This window comes from Brienomyrus brachyistius, chromosome 1 (genome assembly GCF_023856365.1).
Source record: "Brienomyrus brachyistius isolate T26 chromosome 1, BBRACH_0.4, whole genome shotgun sequence".
In the NCBI taxonomy this organism is placed as follows: Eukaryota; Metazoa; Chordata; class Actinopteri; order Osteoglossiformes; family Mormyridae; genus Brienomyrus; species Brienomyrus brachyistius.
In genome coordinates, this window is record NC_064533.1 from 8,571,006 (window position 1) to 8,591,654 (window position 20,649).

At 48.2% G+C, this 20,649-nt stretch overlaps 1 protein-coding gene and 1 long non-coding RNA gene across 3 annotated transcripts in view; both read left to right on the top strand.

Annotated features, from left to right (window-relative positions):
- Positions 1 to 20,649, top strand: part of LOC125744851 (cortactin-binding protein 2-like) — a 28,254-nt gene that overhangs the window by 4,705 nt on the left and 2,900 nt on the right. Inside the window, 8 exon segments of the mRNA XM_049017135.1 lie at positions 10,631 to 10,855; positions 11,283 to 12,687; positions 14,326 to 14,372; positions 14,374 to 14,524; positions 16,197 to 16,296; positions 16,498 to 16,590; positions 17,950 to 18,108; positions 20,050 to 20,125. Of these exon segments, the coding sequence (XP_048873092.1) occupies positions 10,631 to 10,855; positions 11,283 to 12,687; positions 14,326 to 14,372; positions 14,374 to 14,524; positions 16,197 to 16,296; positions 16,498 to 16,543 (1,974 nt within the window). The 3' untranslated portion in view covers positions 16,544 to 16,590; positions 17,950 to 18,108; positions 20,050 to 20,125.
- On the top strand, positions 5,495 to 8,057 carry LOC125744874 (uncharacterized). Of its 2 annotated transcripts, XR_007398517.1 has the most exons (4): positions 5,495 to 6,008; positions 6,041 to 6,104; positions 6,201 to 6,296; positions 6,329 to 8,057. It is a non-coding gene; the product is annotated as an uncharacterized LOC125744874 (long non-coding RNA). The 2 variants fall into 2 exon arrangements; XR_007398510.1 differs by having other exon boundaries at positions 6,201 to 8,057.

The window sequence follows — 20,649 nt, forward strand, 5'->3', positions numbered from 1 at the left end:
TCCTTTACTGAGCCACTGCATGGCTGGGAAATTCCTTTTTCCAGTAGCAATACATGCAACAAAGGATAATGTAAACAGAAATATACTACAAATGCATAAATGAAAATCATTAATAAATTAGACACCAACATAATTTTAACAGAACTGTGTGAGCAGTGTAGCACTATAGTAAGTACAGTTCAAGAAATCTGTTATGCAAAAGACTGTTATGTAAATGGCATGTATACATTCAGTGTCTGTTCAGCGTCAGTAGCATTCAGATGTTTGGCGTCTCTCACTGAATGTCCTCCTTGTCTCTGTGTTGTCTGTGCTGAGAGGATGGTCTTATTTTCCATTATGCAGAGCAGTTTGGGTGCCTCTGTTCCTTCTGCTGCCGCCTCTAACCCGATACAGAGCTGGCCTTCTTAGTCAACCTGTTCAGCTTTAAAACTTCCTTCTCAGGCACGCAGTAAAATGACCAGTTCGAAGCACACTGAGCATTCACTAAAATTACGTGTTTGAAGCCCCCTCGAAATTTAGTTCAGCTCCCGATTTGGGGAAATCCACCAAGGGGGACCCCAACCCCAATTGCAAAATGGCAAAATCCAAGCCCTCCTGAAATTCATTTCTGCCCGGGGGGCTGCTCCCTCTTAATGTTACATCCTCAACAGTCTTGTATTATTTTAGTGTAAAATATCCCAGCTTTTTGTTTATTCAGCCTGTATGCTTGCATTCAGAAGTATTGAGGTTTTATTACTAGGTCAGCATCGTCAGGGTCAGTAATAAACTTTGCCGATGTACAGTGCCTTTAATATACTGTTAGTTATAAAAGATCCTTAATTGTTAAAGGAATAGTATCAGTTTGTAAGCATTGCTTTTCAGTAATAAGGCTAGGTGCTTTTTTTAAAAAAAAAAAACTTTTTTAAGATACTTGGTTTCCATATCAGTCAAAAATATGTCTGTTGGGTGTAATAAATTTGTGGGCACTCTACAACAATCTCAACGTCCTCTTTCATCTTTTTTTTTGTATTTTGATACATAAGTAGGATGCTGCATGGTCATTCACAGCAGTAGCTGAAACTGGTGTTGGTTCATCTCAAGATGGTTGTCATGGTAACGTGTGAATAATGATTCTCTTTAGCAGCACAGACAAGCTCCAGTTAATACCGAGTAAGTAATAACGCCGTGGAGGTAAGTTTCTTACAGCAGGGGAGTGTGAGTGCCTGCATTTGGTGAGAAGGTCTCTGCCATCCGTATTCCTGTATCGTGTCGATGCAGATGTTTGTCGGCGTGACCTGATTTCCCATCTCTGGGCTCGGTGGCACCTGGCCGATGTGCCGCGGTGCAGGACTCTCTTGTCCTTTGCCAGGTTGATGACGTTTTCCTTTGATGTTGAATCAGCCTATTTGACTTTGTGAACTCGTGCCTGAATCCAGATTGCTATTCAGTTGTACTTTATTTCTTCCCTGTCTAAAGATTATGCTAGGCGGCCAAAGAGCTGCTTATGACAGCTTCTGATGTCGGTGTGTAGTGTATAGAGTTTGCATAGGTGCTGTCTGTGTGATTGCAGTGCCAAGATGCTGCACCTTTGCTTGTGGGAGTTTTACCTGCACAAAAATGTTCTGAGGGCAGAAGGAAAAATGATTGGTTCAGAGAGATAACCAATCGGATTGTAGAGGAGGTGGGACCAAGACATCTGATTGGTTGGTCCCTCTTCCTCTAGTTGCTTGGACCCATGTCCTGTACTGCTGTACAGCACATGTGCTACATCATCCATCATTTCCATGTGCTCTGTACTGGCCTCACCTTCACCATTGTTCCTTTCTCACTCATTTCTCTCAGCCATTTTGTTGATAGTCTCACAGGAATTTGTTTCGGTGTTTTTTTATCAGTGTCCTATTTTGCACATATTAGATTGTGACTTGGTAAAAGGGTTACTGTGCTGAGTAATTTAACTGTGTATGTAACTGTCAGTAAGCGGCACCTAGACTTTGAGAGTCCAAGTCCATTTATCACAAATTAACAGTCAAAACTGTTAGGAAAATGTGTCAGTCCAGGTGTTATGTAAGACCAGCCAGATTGGGACTTTGCAGGACCATCGGAGACGGGACTCATGACATGAATATAAATTATATACATCTGAGAAGACTTTCGGAAAAAAAATCCTACAAGAACCTGGAGACTGCATCTGTGGAAAACTGACTGTTCTTGCTCCTTGGCTTGAAATTGATCAAATTTCTCATCAATATATGAATCTCATGGTCAGGCAGCTACTGTGCATTGAATTTGAGATGGAAATAATGGCAAAAAAAATGCCAAAGACCAAGCTCAAAAAATGGCAGCATACATGTCATGATAAGCAGGAACATGGCATGAATATGCCATTCTGGACATAGCAAGCGCAAGCTGCCTGGAACATGCAGAAAAGCGTGGGAGGTTTCGTCAAGCGTTATGACTCACCAGGGCTTTGTGGGTGAACATTTGCATGGAGGCATTCTGCTTTCCAGTGGATGAAAGGATACTGTGGTGTTATGTGGGTAGGGAAGCAGTAAAAGTCCCCTTCGTGAGGAAGGTCCACTTCGTCATCGTGGTTATATTTGGTCAAAGGTATTGACTGATGTCAGTATCGCCTGCTGTTGCTGTGCAGTGACAGTGTGTAAGAAGTTCAGAATAGCTCGTGTTTGAAAGTTTGTCGTGGAGATTGATTGCTGTACTGGCAAAGCCATATGTACATGATATTTAACTCCCGGCCAGGAGCAGTATTATGGGCTGCCTCGTGGCCTAATGGCTGGATTAGCCTTTATAGCTGCATAGTGCAGTATTTCCCTGATTCCTGTATCAAGTGTAGTGTGCACATTTCTGTCAGCTTTTCAACATGTGGGAATTGCAACAAAATGAACAGAGATGTTTTGTATAGAAATTCCACAGGAGGGAAGGCTGCGACATCACTGCAGTGTTTATAACTCAATTTCCAAGAAACGTACGAACTTTTCAGTACAATTTTAATCTGTAATTTGCCAGCTAATGCAGGTTTCATGGAGAGATGCAGCAACTCTACACTGTAACCTTCGGGATCCAACTCATCTGCTTTTACTTCCTTTGCATGTATCTGGATGTTCTATAATAACGGAAGACTCATATTTTCTGAATTTATATAACCACTAGTCTGGTAACTAAAATGCAGATCCGATGGGATGTTGCGTGGAGTTTCTTTGGGATTTACCCAGAATGCCTTTTGGTTTGGCATGGTTTGACTGAACAGGAAGAAATGCATGCAGTAACAGCTAATGACATCAGGTCCTGTAAAGAAAGATGTGCTGGTATTCAGGACTTTGAACACTGGCCACTATCAGGATGAGAAAATGCCATCAGTTCAAGTAAGTTTCCTGGTTGCGTTAATCAAACTCCCAGCAGTGCATGAGGAATGATTGGTGCGGGAACCCCAGAGTGTTATGTGTGGATGGTGGTAAATGTGCTTGTTAGCTTAATGTCTGATCATGGTACAGGATTTTTGAAAAGTGGAGCAAAGCTGTTGTTCTTAACTAAAAAAAAATGGGTTTAGTAAATTATCAGTTCATCTGTTCATGTGCTACTGAATTCAGATTGTCTGGATATTTTGGAAAAATGCTGTTTATGTCCTTTGTGGTTGAAACTCCAGATTTTAATTGCTTCAAAATTTAGCACATCTTTCCATTGCAAAAAGAGTTTGAATGAAATTACTATAGTACAAAGCCAGCATTTTTTGAGAATTTGAGTCATACAAAGAATTTTCTGTGACTTTTCACAATGGCCCTTGTGTTTAGTGTTCATATGGTGATTAAAAAGAGCTGAAAAATTCAGAGCAGCAAATATAGCCGTTAATATGGCATGAGTATGCAGTCTGCCTGTCCAGACGCAGGACAGCCCAGCACAGACGGATCATTGTGAAGCAGAGCTATGCTATAGGACTTGCTCTTCCTTTCTTGGTACAATGAACTGAGAGACTGTGAAGAATGTTTGCCCCGACACAATGAAAGTTAAGTTTTGGGGGGCCAGGGACATAACCCTCCCCCCAGCTTTAAGGTTGTGGTTGGGCACTGGCTTGAGGGAGTAATTGTCAGAGGTGAAAAGACATGAACCTTATTTGTTGAATAGGTTTTTTCTTCTGAATTATGGGATGTTCTTGATGAGTGTTTTTTTTTATTTCAGTGTGTGTGTGCTGAATCACACGCGTGTTTTTTATTTCAGTATGGGGGTTGGAGTCTGTGATCAGTTTATCACTCTTCACTCCTTTAAGCTCCATCACCTAAGCGGTGGGTCGTGTTTCTCGGCATTCTGGGTATTCTGGACGTCGCCTCTGAATGCTAGCGAGAGATTCTGTTTTCTGTCTCTGCCTGAAGTGCAGATTCAGTGGCCAGTGACATGCTGGATAATCAGAGGATCCTCTTGGTCAATCTCTCCATACCATCCAGACAGGACATGAAAGGGGCAGTAGTTTACAGCTGTATATAGCCATTACAAACGTGCTTGTTACATTTATTTATGTTATTTAAAGATATGTGTACATTGGTTGAGCTCACAAAGCCCACTGTGTCGTGAGATGTACCTTGGGGGTAAATGGCTTCATCTGGGTTCCACACGGTGGCTGTAGCCTGGTGTGTGAGTTACACTGTAAATACTTGTAAGAGTACATTTGTATAATCACATTATCAGCCTGGGTGATTTAGTGCTAGGTGTGCTCCGTAGTGACACAAGATCTCTTCTCGCACGCTCAGAGGGCTGATGTACCTCCCCTGCTTCATCATCTGAGCCCCTTTAGGAGGTGTGATGTTTATTTGGGGGGGGGGGGGGTAGGTCATGTGACACTCACTCCTGTGATCACACTGCAGCCCTGTGACTCTCTTCGGAATTCTAGTAATGGGCAACTAGTACACATGCATGAGGTGGCAGTTCTAGTCGTGCTTGCAGTTTTTACTGTCGTTGCTGCTGGCCTGTTCTCACCCTGGGTTTTTTGTTATATTTTCATACACATTTAGAATAGTCTTTCCACAGAGTAGAAATCCTTGGCTTATTGGTTCATATGAGCTGCTACATGGCACTTAGACCTATGCTGATTTTTTTTTTTGTATGATTAATCTATCAGTGGACTGGATGCACTGATGGGAGATAGGCTTTGAAACTGTCTGCAGGGGTAATAACTGTATTGTCAGTCACCATTAAACTGTCCAAAGGGAAGGTTGTTCGATCCCCCAGCAACTGACTGCAGTCTCACATTACGTTGCTGTGTTTCACTGTGCTGTTGATGAACTGGATATGCGTTTGCTTTTGCGAGCAATGAGCTCTATGCTGGAGGTTATGTGGGTGACAAACGATTTCCGCCACCCTCTACTCACCTGCCGATAGCCTCTGCCTCCCCCCACCCCCCCCCCCAAGCCGGAAGCTGCTCTGAGGGTTATCACCTTCACTTATCGCCCGCCCGCCTAAATGGTATCTGTAATCATGTTTGCTTGGCATGGCACGGGATACATCAGGAATCTTTAAATCAGTAAATTGAAATGTTCACGCAGTGGAGATCTTAGCAGGGCTTTAGCAGCGGATATGTGAGATATGCAGAGTGAGCGGTCAGTCGCCAAGCAAAAATGTAAATGTGTTGTGCCAGCCTGGTCCGTGGGGTGGGGGGCTGTAAACAGCGCCTTATAAAAGCCCCAGTCATCACGCTCAGCATGGGCTCTGTGCTGTGAAGAATAACAGGTGCTGTGAGCTTAGTGTGCCAGTGGTGTTTGTGGGGGCTCAGTCTCCATTGAGATGCAGATACAGGGCTACCAGGTCTTCAGAGCAGAGAGTGCGGTCTGTACGAGGTCTTCAGAACAGAGAGTGCGGTCTGTACGAGGTCTTCAGAGCAGAGAGTGTGGTCTGTACGAGGTCTTCAGAGCAGAGATTGCGGTCTGTACGAGGTCTTCAGAGCAGAGATTGCGGTCTGTACGAGGTCTTCAGAGCAGAGATTGCGGTCTGTACGAGGTCTTCAGAGCAGAGAGTGCGGTCTGTACGAGGTATTCAGAGCAGAGATTGCGGTCTGTACGAGGTCTTCAGGGCAGAGAGTGCGGTCTGTACGAGGTCTTCAGGGCAGAGAGTGCGGTCTGTACGAGGTCTTCAGGGCAGAGATTGCGGTCTGTACGAGGTCTTCAGGGCAGAAATTGCGGTCTGTACGAGGTCTTCAGGGCAGAGATTGCTGTCTGTACGAGGTCTTCAGGGCAGAGAGTGCGGTCTGTACGAGGTCTTCAGGGCAGAGAGTGCGGTCTGTACGAGGTCTTCAGGGCAGAGAGTGCGGTCTGTACGAGGTCTTCAGGGCAGAGATTGCGGTCTGTACGAGGTCTTCAGGGCAGAGATTGCGGTCTGTCCCTATTTTACTGACCTCAAGCTCCTGGTCTGGTTGATGTAAATTTCTCACTATGGAATGGATGCCCTAAAAAGTAGAATATTACCAGCTTATCCTGCATCTGCAATGTACTGCAGAGCACAGATGGATGCCGAGCTGGACGGCTGAGGTCTTTGAGTGATGATAGGTGAATTCTTGATACCAGGATGTTCTCTTCTCAGGAGCTTTGCTGAAAGCAATCACGATATCCCGTTAAGAGAACAGACCTGGGTTCATGGTACATGTGGTACGATGTGTTTAATGCCGCTTGTCATTTCAGGCAGGGCTGTCTTCATTTCAGAATGGAAAAGTTGTCATCGAGAGGCTAAAAGTAGAATCCAATGTAATGCCAAGGTGCACCCAGCGTAGACTCGTCACTGTAATGTAAAATCCAGTCAACAAGGAGCATCCATCAGACCAGGCGCCCGGGACAATGGAAAGTACAGCCGAGGTCGTTTAATAATGCTTGGCACAGAAAAGGAGCTGCAGGATGTTGGGTGAAGCCTTACGTAAACAGGGCTTGTCTTAGCATGGCTGTGCTGGGGCCTCTCCGCAGGGCACTGGGAACATCCTTAATTGCGTGACAGAAGGAGGGGAATGGTGAGTGATGTGCATGGTAAACGGGGCGGCTATTCCTTTATATGTGATTTTATTGCTTTTTATAGACACAAACCACTAGTGATGACAGAGAGCACGTCCCCAGGGTCCCCGCAGTGTTCGGCGACGGCCTGGCCTTTTCCTCAGGACCCAACAGAATGGCTCGCACACCTTTTTCTGGTTACACAGACACCCCCGCCACCTAAATCACCCGCCTCTACATCTTTCTGCCCTAAATTCCCCTACATTTGCTTTATTTAGCAGATGCATCTTATTGTGTAAATGTTTGAGAAAGCAGGGTCAGCCAAGTCCCCGGAGCAAAAGGTGGTTAAGGACCTCGCTCAGGGGCCCAATGGTGACATCACTCTACCAAGTGTGGGATTTGAACCAGTAACCTTCCGATGACAGGAACAGTGTTCCTAACTCACCAAGCTATACAGCGCCCCAACTGGTGATGGATGGTAACTGGAATGCAGTTCTGCTGTTCCATTCCAAATAGCACCTTCATTACAGTGTCTTATAAAGGTCCCTTATTAAAATCACACTCCTGCCACTGGAATGTGGGGCATCAGTTTATACATTTAGGACAGGAGTTTATTAATATTACGCTGCATCACGGGCTATAAATTCATGCATGCAGCATTTGCAGTGCTTCCACCGCTGAAGATGCACTGGTAGCAGACCAACGCGTTCTTTTATTGCTGTGGTTTTTGCAGATAGCACCAGATTGTTTGTGAAAAAGTGCCTTGACTGGTTATTGTTCCAGACTGTCTTTGAAGTATAATATACTGCGTTAACAATTCCATTTTGATGCTACAATACCATTTAAAAATATGGCAGACCTCATGTACCACCAGCTTGTAGCAGGAGCTGTAAACCAGTAGGGCTTCCAGCAATCAGAAAGACATGAAAAAACTGAATTTGAGTGTTATGTTGCTTTATATGGAGAAGCATTTAAAGTATGCAGTATGCTTAGTCACCCAAAACAGAATAAATCGCCTAATGCAACGCGGAAGGGTGCTGTGTTTGCACGGGTGCATGGAGATGCTGCTTTGCACATATCCCATCTTGCTCTCCTTTGAGACACACAGCCAAACCTTGGGGTCAGCCATTTATGTGACACCCCAGGAGCATTTTTTTTAATTTTTTTTGGGGGGGAGGGGGGGTGGCGGGAGCTTGTCTAACAGCCTTACTCAGCAGGCCGGCACATATACGATTATTCTACAGAACCTGGGATTTGAGCCGGCGACCTTCCGTTCATAGCAACTGACGTCTAACCCACTGAGTCACACTCTGGCTCTTTGACTTTTCGGGGGGAAGGGGGGGGTGGCAGGGCTGAGTGCCACACAAACAGGGTATTGCCAGGAGCACAGGTTTCAAGTGCATAGACCCACACAAAGGGCCAGTGGGCGGCAAACCGACCCCGATGCCCCCCCACAGGCCGCCCCTGCCCCCCCCAGCTCCACTTTGTACTCCCTGTACCATCAAAGCACCGGTGTTAGGCGGATGCCAGGTTTTCCCCTCTTTACGTGTTATGGATGCGCACTTGGGCTTTTATAACCGCCCCCCCCAACCCAATACTCCCCCCTTCCTGCCCCAGCGTTGGCAGGCGCCCATGAACCCTCGAACTCCAGGGGCGCATTCTTGAAAAGCCTGATGCTAATAATATCTCTGTAATATGCACTGGTGGGGGGGGGGGTTCATTCTCTTGCCTCTATTGAGTGCACTGCGTTTCACTGCTGCCCTGACTGTGCATGTGGGCAGTTTGCACTACCTTCCTACAGTCGTATGGACTTTCTCCAAACACACACTGCACAGACACGCAGATCGGGCTTCTAGTTCCCTCTACATTGCTTGTATTTGTGTGTCTGTATGATTTCCTGTCCAGCGTGTCACACTGTTGGCTGTGTGAGTGCGGAACGGATGGTTTCTCTGCGATTATCGCACAGTATATATAACTACTGACCAGAAATAGCACATGTGCTGCTAAAGGCCAGCCCCTGCTGTAAAACAAAAAACACAAATACTGGTTGGTGTTTATGGGGGGGGGGGGAGAATCAATCTAAAAATATCAATAAATATAAATAAATCCACTTAGGCACCCATGTAGCCGGCAGGTTCTTAACAGCTAGAGATACCTATTGCTTAATGTTCCATAAGCAGGTTGCATCCTGACCTCCTGTAACCTGCTTTATTTATATCGGTAAACAGATTATCATCTGGCTTTTCTACTGGTACAGTTTTTAAGGGTCTCAGCCCTGCAGTGAGAGGAGTAGCAGTTGATAAATACTGGGGGCCGTGAGTAAGGAGGGGGCCAAAACTGCAGTTCTTATTCTGATGTAATACTTTCTTTGCTTGACCTCAGTTTGCATCATTCTAAAGATAAAATACGCAATCCAATCAGCTTTGGCCGAAAGGCAGGGGAACGTGCTGCCGTCGCTGGTCACACACATGCACGGTCAGGTGCCTCTTTGCAAGCCTTTGAACTGCGTGAGAACTAGATGTAAACCACACCAAACTACCTGCTCAGCACAACACCCTGTTAATGGAGCCAGATCCCTGTGCATTTGAAAGAAGTATTAAAGTAAAAAATGTGCAGCTAGCACTGCGTTTGGTCCTGTTATGCTGTTACACACCAGTTCATTGACATTAACGAACAACGGCGGATTTTGGCAGCTTATCTGCAGTGGGAATTTCAATCTGTACACAGAAGGATTGATAGTTTCCTTCTTTGGACAAGTGCTGCTTGTAGGACTGAAAACGTTGCTTCTCGGTCTACGACCCCTTTTGGTCTGTAACCAACACAGTCTGCCTGAAGATCTGCCTACTTATTATTATTTCGTATGGGTTATTTTTTGTGTGGTTGTTTTGTGGTCCATTTCAGCGGCAGCTACCCGAGGCAGTGGTAAGCGCAGGGTGAATGCGGTTCGCGGTTCATCCGCTGAATACCTGATTGTTTTGGCCTGGAGTCAGCATTGTGTGGGACACCTGCACTCATCGTTACTGAAACTCTAAATGTCCCTAATTTAATGTCCTCTGCAATGAAAATGAATAAGTAGGATCCAGTCTAAAATCACTCCATTGTATAGAAGACTTGTATAGTAATTGTGGCACTTTGTAGGATGCTCAGGGCATGTAATATTTAAAGCTTCCTGCAGGAAGGCAGGATCCTGATGTTGTGTGCATCGCGTGGAATGTGAGACAGGATCCTGATGTTGTGTGCATCGCGTGGAATGTGAGGCAGGATCCTGATGTTGTGTGCATTGTGTGGAATGTGAGGCAGGATCCTGATGTGTGCATTGTGTGGAATGTGGGGCAGGATCCTGATGTTGTGTGCATCGTGTGGAATGTGAGGCAGGATCCTGATGTTATGTGCATCGCGTGGAATGTGAGGCAGGATCCTGATGTTGTGTGTCTTGTGTGGAATGTGAGGCAGGATCCTGATGTTATGTGCATCGCGTGGAATGTGAGGCAGGATCCTGATGTTGTGTGTCTTGCGTGGAATGTGAAGCATGATCCTGATGTGTGCATCGCGTGGAATGTGAGGCAGGATCCAGATGTGTAGCGTTTGGGGAGGGTGGTCCAGGTGTAGCGTGTGAGACAGAGACCAGGTGTCACGTGTAATGTCTCTAAACCAGCGTGGCCGCCTCCTCCCCCCAGGCTCGCAGGAAGGAGGTGTTCATCCAGGAGCGCTACGGCCATTTCAACCTGAGCGACCCCTTCCTGGCACTGCAGCGCGACTTCGAGGCTGGCGCTGGGGACAAGGAGAGGCGCTCCCTGTGCAGCAGCCCCCTGTCCGTGCTGGAGGCGGTCATGGCGCACTGCCGCAAAATGCAGGAGAGGATGTCGGTGCAGCTGGAGGCCGCCGAGAGCAGGCAGAAGAAGGTCGGCCTCACTGTCCACCTGTTCATGCTGAAGGCGGTGTTTCTCAGCCTGGTCCTCGGACACCCCAGAAAGCCTACCTTTCTGCAATCCGGGAGTGTCGGGGGGGTCTCCGATGACTGGTTTGAGAAACACTGATCTAGGAGTATCATCAAAGGCTCAATCTTTGCTCTTTTTTGAAATTTATTCTGTGCTTCCTCCAAGGTTTATAAAGAAAATCCAAGAGCTGTCGCTGAATTTTTCAGGCAGCTGATAGGTTTATTGTGTTTCCCGTGTGACTCAGTCCTGATCGAAAAGCGGGATTCAGATCATGTATCGTGTGTGGAGACTGTGTCTTTCATCTGGGCTCCTTGCGTGATGAAACCAAGTCGTGCGCACGCATGCATTTCTGGGTCTGCTTCTCCTCTGATACTCTATGTCTGACCCACAGCTGGAGCAGGAGAAGCTGCAGTTGCAGTCGCTGGAGGTGGAGCACCGGAAGCTGTCTGCGCAGTTGAAGGACGAGCGTGAGAAGAACAAGCATGTAGTGATGATGCTGGTGCGTGAGTGCAAGCAGCTGGCGTCCCGTGTGGCTGAGGAGAGCCAGCGCTTCGACGAGCTGTCCGCCCGGCTTGAGGAGGAGGGCCGCGCCTCCAACCGCCTGCAGGAGGAGCTCACCGTCGAGCGCCACAAGGGGCAGCAGATGGAGGCCGAGATGGAGAAGCAGCTGTCGGAGATGGATACGGACCGCGAGCAGCTGCGAGCTCGGCTGGGTCGTGAAGAAGCCCGCTCCGCCGACCTGAGGGCCCAAAGCGACTGTCTGCGCCAGAAGGTGGAGCAGCTCCAGGTTGATCAGGATGTGAGCAGGGCACCCCCTGCTGGTCAGGCCGCCCAGCCCAAGGCCACCATCTCTATAGCCGTGGCGACGGACCCGCTGAGCTGCCGTCAAGCATCCTGCCAGACGGACCCGTCTCTCGTGGAGGACGGTCCCAGGAAGGCCCCTCTCACTGTCCCTGTCAAGCCCTCCGTCAGTGGCTATGCCGGCATGAGCCTGCCCAAATCCCAGAATCCCCCAAGGGCCATGACTCATGGAAACTCCATCGGTGGCATGCAGACTGAGAACGGGCTGTCCTCCTCACCTGGCGCCGGCTCTGCCTTGCCAGCCGGGGCAAGCCCCCGGGTCCAGGCTGCTCGATATAAGTTCCAGTCCGTCCCCACGGAGCAGGACCAGAACGGCAATGCCACCCCGAGCCCCCCGTCCCGGGACGAGTCTCCGACCAGCCGAGACAACCTAGCAGCTAAGCAGCAAGCCCGTCACACGGTCACACAAGTCCTGTCCCGCTTCACGAGCCCGCCCGCCACTGGCCCCCTGCGGCCCAGCCTGCCACACTCCACCTCCGAGGGCGGGCCTTTCCCAGGTCGGCTGAGCCACCCCCAGATGAGCATCAAGTCCCCTACGGTGGGCAGGATAGACCGCGGGAATCCGCCGCCAATACCACCCAAAAAGCCCGGCCTCTCGCAGACCCCATCCCCCCCCCACCCCCCTATCAAGGTAGTTGGGGAGGGCAGCAGGTCCCCAGCCACTAGCCTGGGGACAACTTCCAAACCTGCCACGCCCCAGCTGCCACCCAAGCCCGCCATCGCTTTGGGGGGCACGGGGGCCGGCTGCCCCGTCCCAGCCCTGACGGCATCTCAGGTGGGTGCCTGCCCCCCCCAGCCACCGGGGCCGCACCAGGGAGCATGCTCAGAGTGTCCCCCTGTTGCCATTGCAGCTGTCAGTAGCTCCTCCATAAATCCTGTTATCGCGTCATGCTGTAGACCCCGTGACACAGAGCTCCCCCTGGCAGCAGCCTCAGGTAGTACACCGTCTGTCTGTCTCTCTCCCAGGTCTCTCCTTGTACATTAGATAGCTGCAGACATCTGATTAAAATATGAACAATTTCATACTTTTAGGGAAAAATTACCCACAGAAGCTGACGAATTTGTTAATATTACCATAAAATGCTTCTCTCTTTACAACCACTTAACCTTATGCTTCAGGAAACTTTGTAGTCTCCCACTTGCTAGCTTGCTTAGTTAGCTAAGCAAATACCAGAATTGTGTAGCCTCTGATATTGCTGATAGACATTGATGTTGCTTAAACAGACTTTAAATATGACTTCAACCAGCTATTGCCTGTGTTCTGAGCTCTGCTGGGTTTCTCGGTCTGTCGGTGACCAGTTACACTCTGAAGCTGATGCCAGAAGCTCCTCCCTCCTCCTCTCGTCTCCTCTCCTCTCGTCTCCTCTCCTCTCGTCTCCCCTCTCCTCTCGTCTCCCCTCTCCTCTCCTCTACTCTCTCTTTTCTCCTCCCTCCTCCTCTCGTCTCGTCTTCTCTTCTCTTCTCCTCCCTTCTCTTCTCTTCTCTTCTCCTCCCTTCTCTTCTCCTCCCTTCTCTTCTCTTCTCTCCTTTCCTCTCCCCTCCCCTCCCCTATCCCCGCTTTGTTCTGTGGCCGTCTTCTCAGAATGCCCCGCTCTGCTAATCCACCCGCACCTACCCGGCTTCTCCCCCAGTCACCGCTTGGCATGTGTGATTAGCTACACTATGCTGTGACCTAGGGAGCATTAGAACATGTCCGTTCTCCTCCTCGAGAAGCGGATTCCTTTCGGGTGCTCCCGGCTCGCGTGCTTCCTTGCTGTCTGAAGTATCTCACGCTGAACGCCACGGTTTTTTACCTGAACAAATTTCTCCTGAGCTGGTTTCGACCTTCTGATTTGCTGCACTAGTGGAATATAATGTTAGTTAATAAATTTCACGAAACATTTCACACATGCCTCACTTTTGCCTGTCAGTGTGGTGTTTTTGTCAGTTCCATTTTGCTGTTGTGCACATCTGTTTAAATGTTATAGCCATGCTGTTTACTTAAATTGGAGTCTTTTTTTGCAGAAGCCTAATGCACTTTAAATTATCCAGCTGCGTGTGGTGTTCTGGATGCACAGAAGATATTAGGGAGATTTCGCCGTTTCTCAATCAGAGCCCTTGCTGATCTGCAGTTTGCTAAGCTGTGGACAGTCAGTCAGTGTCAGAAAGGATATGGGAATATTCTGCTCATATTTATTTTGCACTGATGCCCATCGAGGACAGAAACACACGCATTCCGTTGTCTAATGTTATAGGTAATGTGTCCTGAAAGCCCCTATGAAGTGAAACCCTGGAGCTGAATCCCCTGTGCTCTAGAAGCTCCTGATAACAATACCTTTCACTTTCCCACTAGACTGAGCTTGATTGATTGGCATTGAGGAATCCGGTGTGCCTGCCCTCTGCTGTCAGTGGCCGTGGGGGGGTGGGGGGTGGGAGTCACCATAGCAACGAGTGATGTTTACGCTCACGGCAGCATGATCGCAGACTTGGGCGCATCGGCGTCTGCAGATAGAGGTGTATTAGGAGGCTGTGGTTGGGGGTTCGCCTGCCCGGCGACGCTGCCCCACCGTAAACGTTGTCACTTTGACTCCCAGGCTGGTGTTCCGCCGTAGTTCCTCCGCCGAGCCCCGGTGGCCCCGTCCTCCCTGGCTGACGGGTGCGACCTCCTCCTCCAAGCTGCTACCCAGGGAACCGTCACTTTACTGTCTATGCTGCTTAACCAAGACCCAACGGTTATCAGTCCCACCAATGAAACCTCTGCCTTGTATTCTGCTGCTCAAGACAGACACACGGGTAAGGGCTGACAATCACGACCGCCGTATGCCGCTCCGTGCGACTTTGTCTCTTACTACACCGCTCTCTCTCCCATCGTCCTGCATACACCTCTCCCCTCCCCTTCACTGTCTTCCTTGGAACGCGGGGTAATGAAGAACTGAAACTGTAGGAAGTGTAATGTAGCTACAAAGCCTTTACTCACTCTCGGTACTTGTACCAATATGGCAAAGAGACAAAACCTCAACGTTGTGAGTTGCTACTCCTTGTCTTGAGGGGGCTGCTGTGATGGACTTTGGCCACAGCTTACACCTTGCGTTTAGCCAGCAAGCACACACTTTCTTTTTCAATAATTTTAGCATGCCTAGGGGGGGGGATTGTTGGTTCCTGTTCTTTGTTGCCATCTGGCTTTCCTTCTTTCATTTCTTTGTCTTCCCTTTTTCCTTGTTCTGTATTGTTCTGTCTTAATGATGTTGTAATGTATTGCAACACACCCGTGTAGAGCACCTTGGGGAGGCTGTGTCATAAAAGGCGTTATAAAAATAAATTGAATTGAATTGATTACAGCATAGCGCTGTCCAAAGTTCATTGTTTGTTTGAGAAGTAAGTGAGTATACAATTTGTACATTCATTTAGATATCAGAGATATTAAACATCTGAGCTTCTCTGGGACCTCAGCTGCCAGCATAGTATCAGAGAAAGACCTGGTGTGCCGTTGCATCAAACGCCGCAGTAAACGGCAGAGGTGCAATCCTCCAATGATCTGCTTCCGCTGGTGGTGATTAATTTCGGCTCTTGCAGCAAACACGCGTGGATCAAACGGCCACCTGCGTCTCGGCGCTGTCTGTGTGCCGAGTGGCCATCTGTCCTGGCTGATGTTCCAAAAGACGAGGGCTGTAAGCCCGTACAATGCGACCATCTTATCGGATGCTAATTTCCGCTCTGATTTCTCCGACTGCTGTTTAATATGTGCTGCAACCTTTTGAACTGTGACATATGTGACAGGGAGTGTAGTAACTAATCCTGGTTTTCTTTCTTGATTAAAGTAAGCTTACTTAGGACAGTGTTTATTAACTCGGTCCTCGGGGAACCGCAGACGGTCCGTGCTTTTGCTCCCTCCTACACTCTGAGGGAAAAAAAAGGATAAAAATTGTACCTTTGTTTGTCATTGAGGCTGTACCCTCTAGGGTTGGCCAACTGCACCCTTAGCTGTAGGTAATTGTACCTTTTAAAGTACAGAAATGGACTCTGAGGGACCATTATGTACCATTAGTGGGGTAGTGCTGTGTCTGATCAGTAGGTTGTTGGTTCAAATGTTGGCCCGTCCTCCACGTGCTCCAGGGATGGTCTCTCAAAGTGTCAGTTTATTTCTGTATAGCTCATTTTCGCAACATTACATCGTCTCCCAGCCCTTTGCATTATCCCTGCCCAAAGCCCCCAGCGAGTAAGGCAGATGGGACAGTGGCAAGGAAAAACTCCCTAGTAGGAAGAAATCTTGGGAGGAACCAGACTCAAAGGGGGAGCTCATCCTCCAGGGGCCGGCAGAGGAAGTCCAAAATAACAATGTCTTCATTCATGAAGTAGAATTTTGAATAGTCCAGATATAGAAGTGGAACTTGCTGTGGAATTATTTCACTTCAGATAAAAGTGCCTGCTTTTAAATTAAATGTGAAATATCCTCTGCTTCCCCCAGACTGTGTGAAGCTGCTGCTGGCTTCAGGGGCAACATCCCAAGGCCCTGACAGACACGGATTTACCCCTTTGCTCATCCCTGTCTCTCACGGCCACTTCGGGTAGGTATCTCCGTTGGTATAGCGGAAAAAACAAAGCAGTAGATCTGCATCCTGGAGCCCATGGTGCGATACACTGACTGTAAATAAAAATGTAAATGATCTGAAGAGCTTAGCATTATAGATGTGCTGGTTGGTTGTGGTATATAACTGATGTTGACTGTCCACCGTTTTTCTGCGAACCGCGCCGCCACCGGGGGGCAGACTTCGCTGTTCCTGGCATGTGGTTCCTGGAACCCAAAGTATGTAAAGTGGCCCTGCTGGATACCGGGGGCTCTCTGCACGCCTGTTACTGCTGTGAGTCCTCGTTCTGCACTTCTGTTGTGTTTAAACACTGCATGTTGCAGATTCCGGGTCATACTTTCCAATATAGGTTTCCATAGCAACAAGAAGGCTCCATCTCACATGTAGGGTAACCATTTTCATTTTTAGCCATTGTTACTGTGAGTATGATTTATTTTTTTTAGCAATTTAGTTATACAGTACTGTGCACAAGTCTTAGGCACTGAAAAGAAATGTAAACGCTATTTATCTGGGTAGTAAGTGCACATTTTCTTAGAACAAATATAATTTAACATAAAAACATGAAAATTACGAGTAACACAATAAATATTAGTAAAAATGTTCTCCAAAAAGTTACTGATATCTACTTGGATAGCTAGATGAACACCACTTCAGCTCCCAAACTTCTCCTCAGTGGCACCCGAACCATTCCATGTATTTATTAAATTTCACAACCAGCTCAATTAAATTAATTAGTTAAAAAAGTGAACGAGATATTGAATAGATATATGAGGTGGGCTAGTGGTCAGGTGAAAAAACACACGGTTGTATTGTATGGTTACTGGAAATAACAGGGTTATTTTAGCAGAGGTTTTGAAATGGCTAAGCTGACACACTTTGCTAGGCATAACAACATAGTATTGCACCAACATAACAGTTATTTAAACATAATTTTTTTGGCTGCTTAAGACTTTTGCACAGTACTGTATATTTCAGTATTTTTTTCAACTTTGATTCAGTTCGAGATAAGGATTTCTGTGATCAAACAGTTACTGTCTGTGATCAAACAGTCAGCGGTCTGGGTCTTCTGCTGGGTCACCCTAACTTAGAACCTGACCCGATATCCTCTTCAAGCACGCCGCTCGCATCACTGCATACAAGGGCTTAGAGGTTTGTCTTGGCTGCCATCCTTGCTTCGAGTGGAGGGATTAGAGCACATGCTGTGAATGAGCGCGGCCCCATGTACCACCGGGAAGGGCCACTGTCCGCGCCCCAGCTCGGCATGATGCCGCCCATGTTGGCCGTATCCTTCACACAGCGTACAGGCAAAACGAATTGCGACGCGTCTGTGAGAAAATCCCGTCGCATACTTCAAACGAGGCTGCCATCTTCTTTATTTTATATCACGCCAAAGCCCTAGAGGACGCAGAATGTCTTCAATGCAGCAGACGCACATACAGAGCGCAAATGATGAGCCGTATGTGGCGAGTGTGTGGGTCATTTAAATGAAGGAGATGACGGCTCTTTTAAAGTGGAAGTCGCTCTGTTACCAGCCACTATTGGTTTAATTCTAGCATCAACACAGACAGGGAAGACACATTCAGTAAGTGGCCGGTTAATGGGCTCTAACGCTGTTAACGTTCTTATTCACAGCGCCCTCTGGTGTTTAGGCTCAGATCCACACGGACTCTGCCGAGCGGCTCTGGGCGATCGAGAGAGAAGGCGCCCCTCGTGGGCACCGTGACGGACCACCTGGATTTGTTTTGGAGCCTGACCAAAACCCTGACCTGGCACTTCCATCTGAATAATAAGGTTAGCCCCTCTTATGCCCCCCCCCACCTTAAAAAACCCTGTAATTCCCCTGTGTAGTACAGAGTTGTTGATGTGTGAAGGTGGAACCGGTGTGATGGTGGTGTGGAGAGGTGTGTGCCCCCCCCCTTCCCCTGCTGCTCTATCTCAGGGCAAGGACAGCAAGGGCAGCCAGGGGATGGAAGCCGGAGAAACAACTGCAGGGGGTGATGTTTTATGCATAAAGGGAGGGTGGTTGGTATAATTAAAGAGGAGCACGCCAGCATTCCTCTCTCTCCTGCTCCTCTCCTCCTCTGATTCACCCACCAGCATTTAAATGCCCAAGTATGGAGGGGCGGGGGAGGGGGGGGACGCTGTCGGCTTCTCCTGTACCTTCAAGGTGATGCCGTCTGCTTCCCCGATCAGGAGCTGCCGCAGCCGTCGCGGCAGCTGCTCAGAAAGTGTCATGGAGAAGGAAGCGTCTTCTCTGACTGGCAAATTATGACGCCTCTGTATTCTTCAGTCACAGCATGATTTGTTCTCACTTTAGGTCATACGGCCGTCGGCTGAGTCACTTCGTGTTCGAAGGTCACCTTGACCGACATACAGATTCCTCCTGCCAGCTACTTTAGAATGAGAATTCGTGGTGGTGAATTGTTCACAGTGACTACACTTCACATATAATAAACACCAAACAGATCTTAAGTTAAAAACAGTACAAGATTCAGATAGATTCCTATCGGATTCAAGCTGTTTAATATACAAAATGTATGCAATACCCCCTCTGACAGGTGGCACTGTGTAGCTCACTGGGTTTGGACTCAGAAGGTTGTTGGTTCAGATCCCGTAGTTGGCAGAATGATTTCACAGTTGGGCCCCTGACAAGGCCCTTAACCCCTAGTTGTACCAGGGACTGGCTGCCCCTGCTTTCTCACTTGTCTTACGTTTACTTGCTACTCTCTGATCCCTCTTTGAGTTGCTAGGTCAGGAGCTCTTTGCTGTTTCTCACACCGAAGCAGCTAAAGACAGTTTAGTTTTGCTGTTGAATTGGTGTGTAAGATGCTGAAGTCCAGGGCCTCTTCCTAATTCAGCTGTTGTGCGCCCTCTGCTGGTCATGATTGTTAATGCATGTGTACGTGGAGTACAGCGTCACCAAAATGGCATGTTCCTGATATCTGAAGTGGCCTTCTCCTTTTCTCCAAGATATTGTAATGTTTGCTTTCATGAACTACAAGGAAGTTCTCAGGAGCATTTAGCCAGCCAAATTTCCCACGTTATGGAGCTAGCGCTTATGATTAGACATGCAGGTTAGTAAGTTGTGCATCCCGCAGAAGTCCGTGAGAATGTACCTTTTCATCCCTGGCTGCTGCGGTTTCATATCATTCATTAACCCCTTTTGTGGTGGTTTCACAGATTTTAACGCTGGCATTGGAAACTCTGTGGGCTTCCTGGTGAATGTGGCTGTACCCTGCAGGGTATTAACATGATTAGAGGCACGTGAGAGGGCTAGCCTACCATGCGAGGCCCTAAGGAACGGGGTGCAGCGCCCCCCGTCTTAAGGTGGTGAGGGGCAGGACATCCCAGCAGGAAACGAGACCGTCTCGTTTTAGGAGAGACAAGCTTTTCAGAGAGACTTTTAGTGAAATAGATAACGAATGAATACAGCAGCGTATGTCACTGCGATCAGTCACAGTGACAGTGTGGTGTCCCGCGCTGGATGTGTCACCGCCTGGGGGGTACAATGCACTTCCTGTCACTCTTCTGTCGGCTCCGGGTCCCGCCCCCGCAGGCTGAATGGCTGCTGCGGCTGCATTTCTGCTGCGCTGGTGCTAAGAGTCACCGGGCAGCCTGCCAGCTGTACACCTGTGCAGGAAGCCTCCCGACAGAGTCAGGGGCACATTGCTGGGGGGGTTCGGGGGGGCATTGCTGACTTCATTGCTGATCACTATGCCTGCTACACTGCAGATGGGGGTCTGGGTTCCATCACTCCGGACCCTATCCCAGGTCAGCACCATGTGGCACCAGCCTGAGGACCCCAGAGGTGTGTCTAGAAGATGTTCTGCTCCTACCCAGTTATTCCACAGCAGGTCCAAGCCATCCTCAAGTGAGCTTCCTGCTTTTTTTTAACATATAGAAAACCGAACTGATGAATTTCTTTACTATAATTAGTTGACTCACCGACACACAGTGATCTCAGCTTTTGCTTCCCTGAGTGATGTTCCAGGCTGGTGAAACCGAAAGGCTTTTCTGTCCATGTGATAGGGTTTCACTGTCCAGGTCCATCGTTTATCCACCAAATGGGAACAGGAACCAAACGCGAACATGTGCCAGACAGGAATTTGCACCGGACAGGAACACAAACCAAACAGGAACACGTGCCAGATTGGAATGTGTGCCGAATGGGAGCACATACCACACAGGAACACAAAGTGATTGGGAACACAAACCATATGGGAACACACACTGGACAGGAACACGCACAGGAACACAAACCAAATGGGAACACACACTGGACAGGAACACAAACCGGACGGGAACACACACAGGAACACAAACTGAATGGGA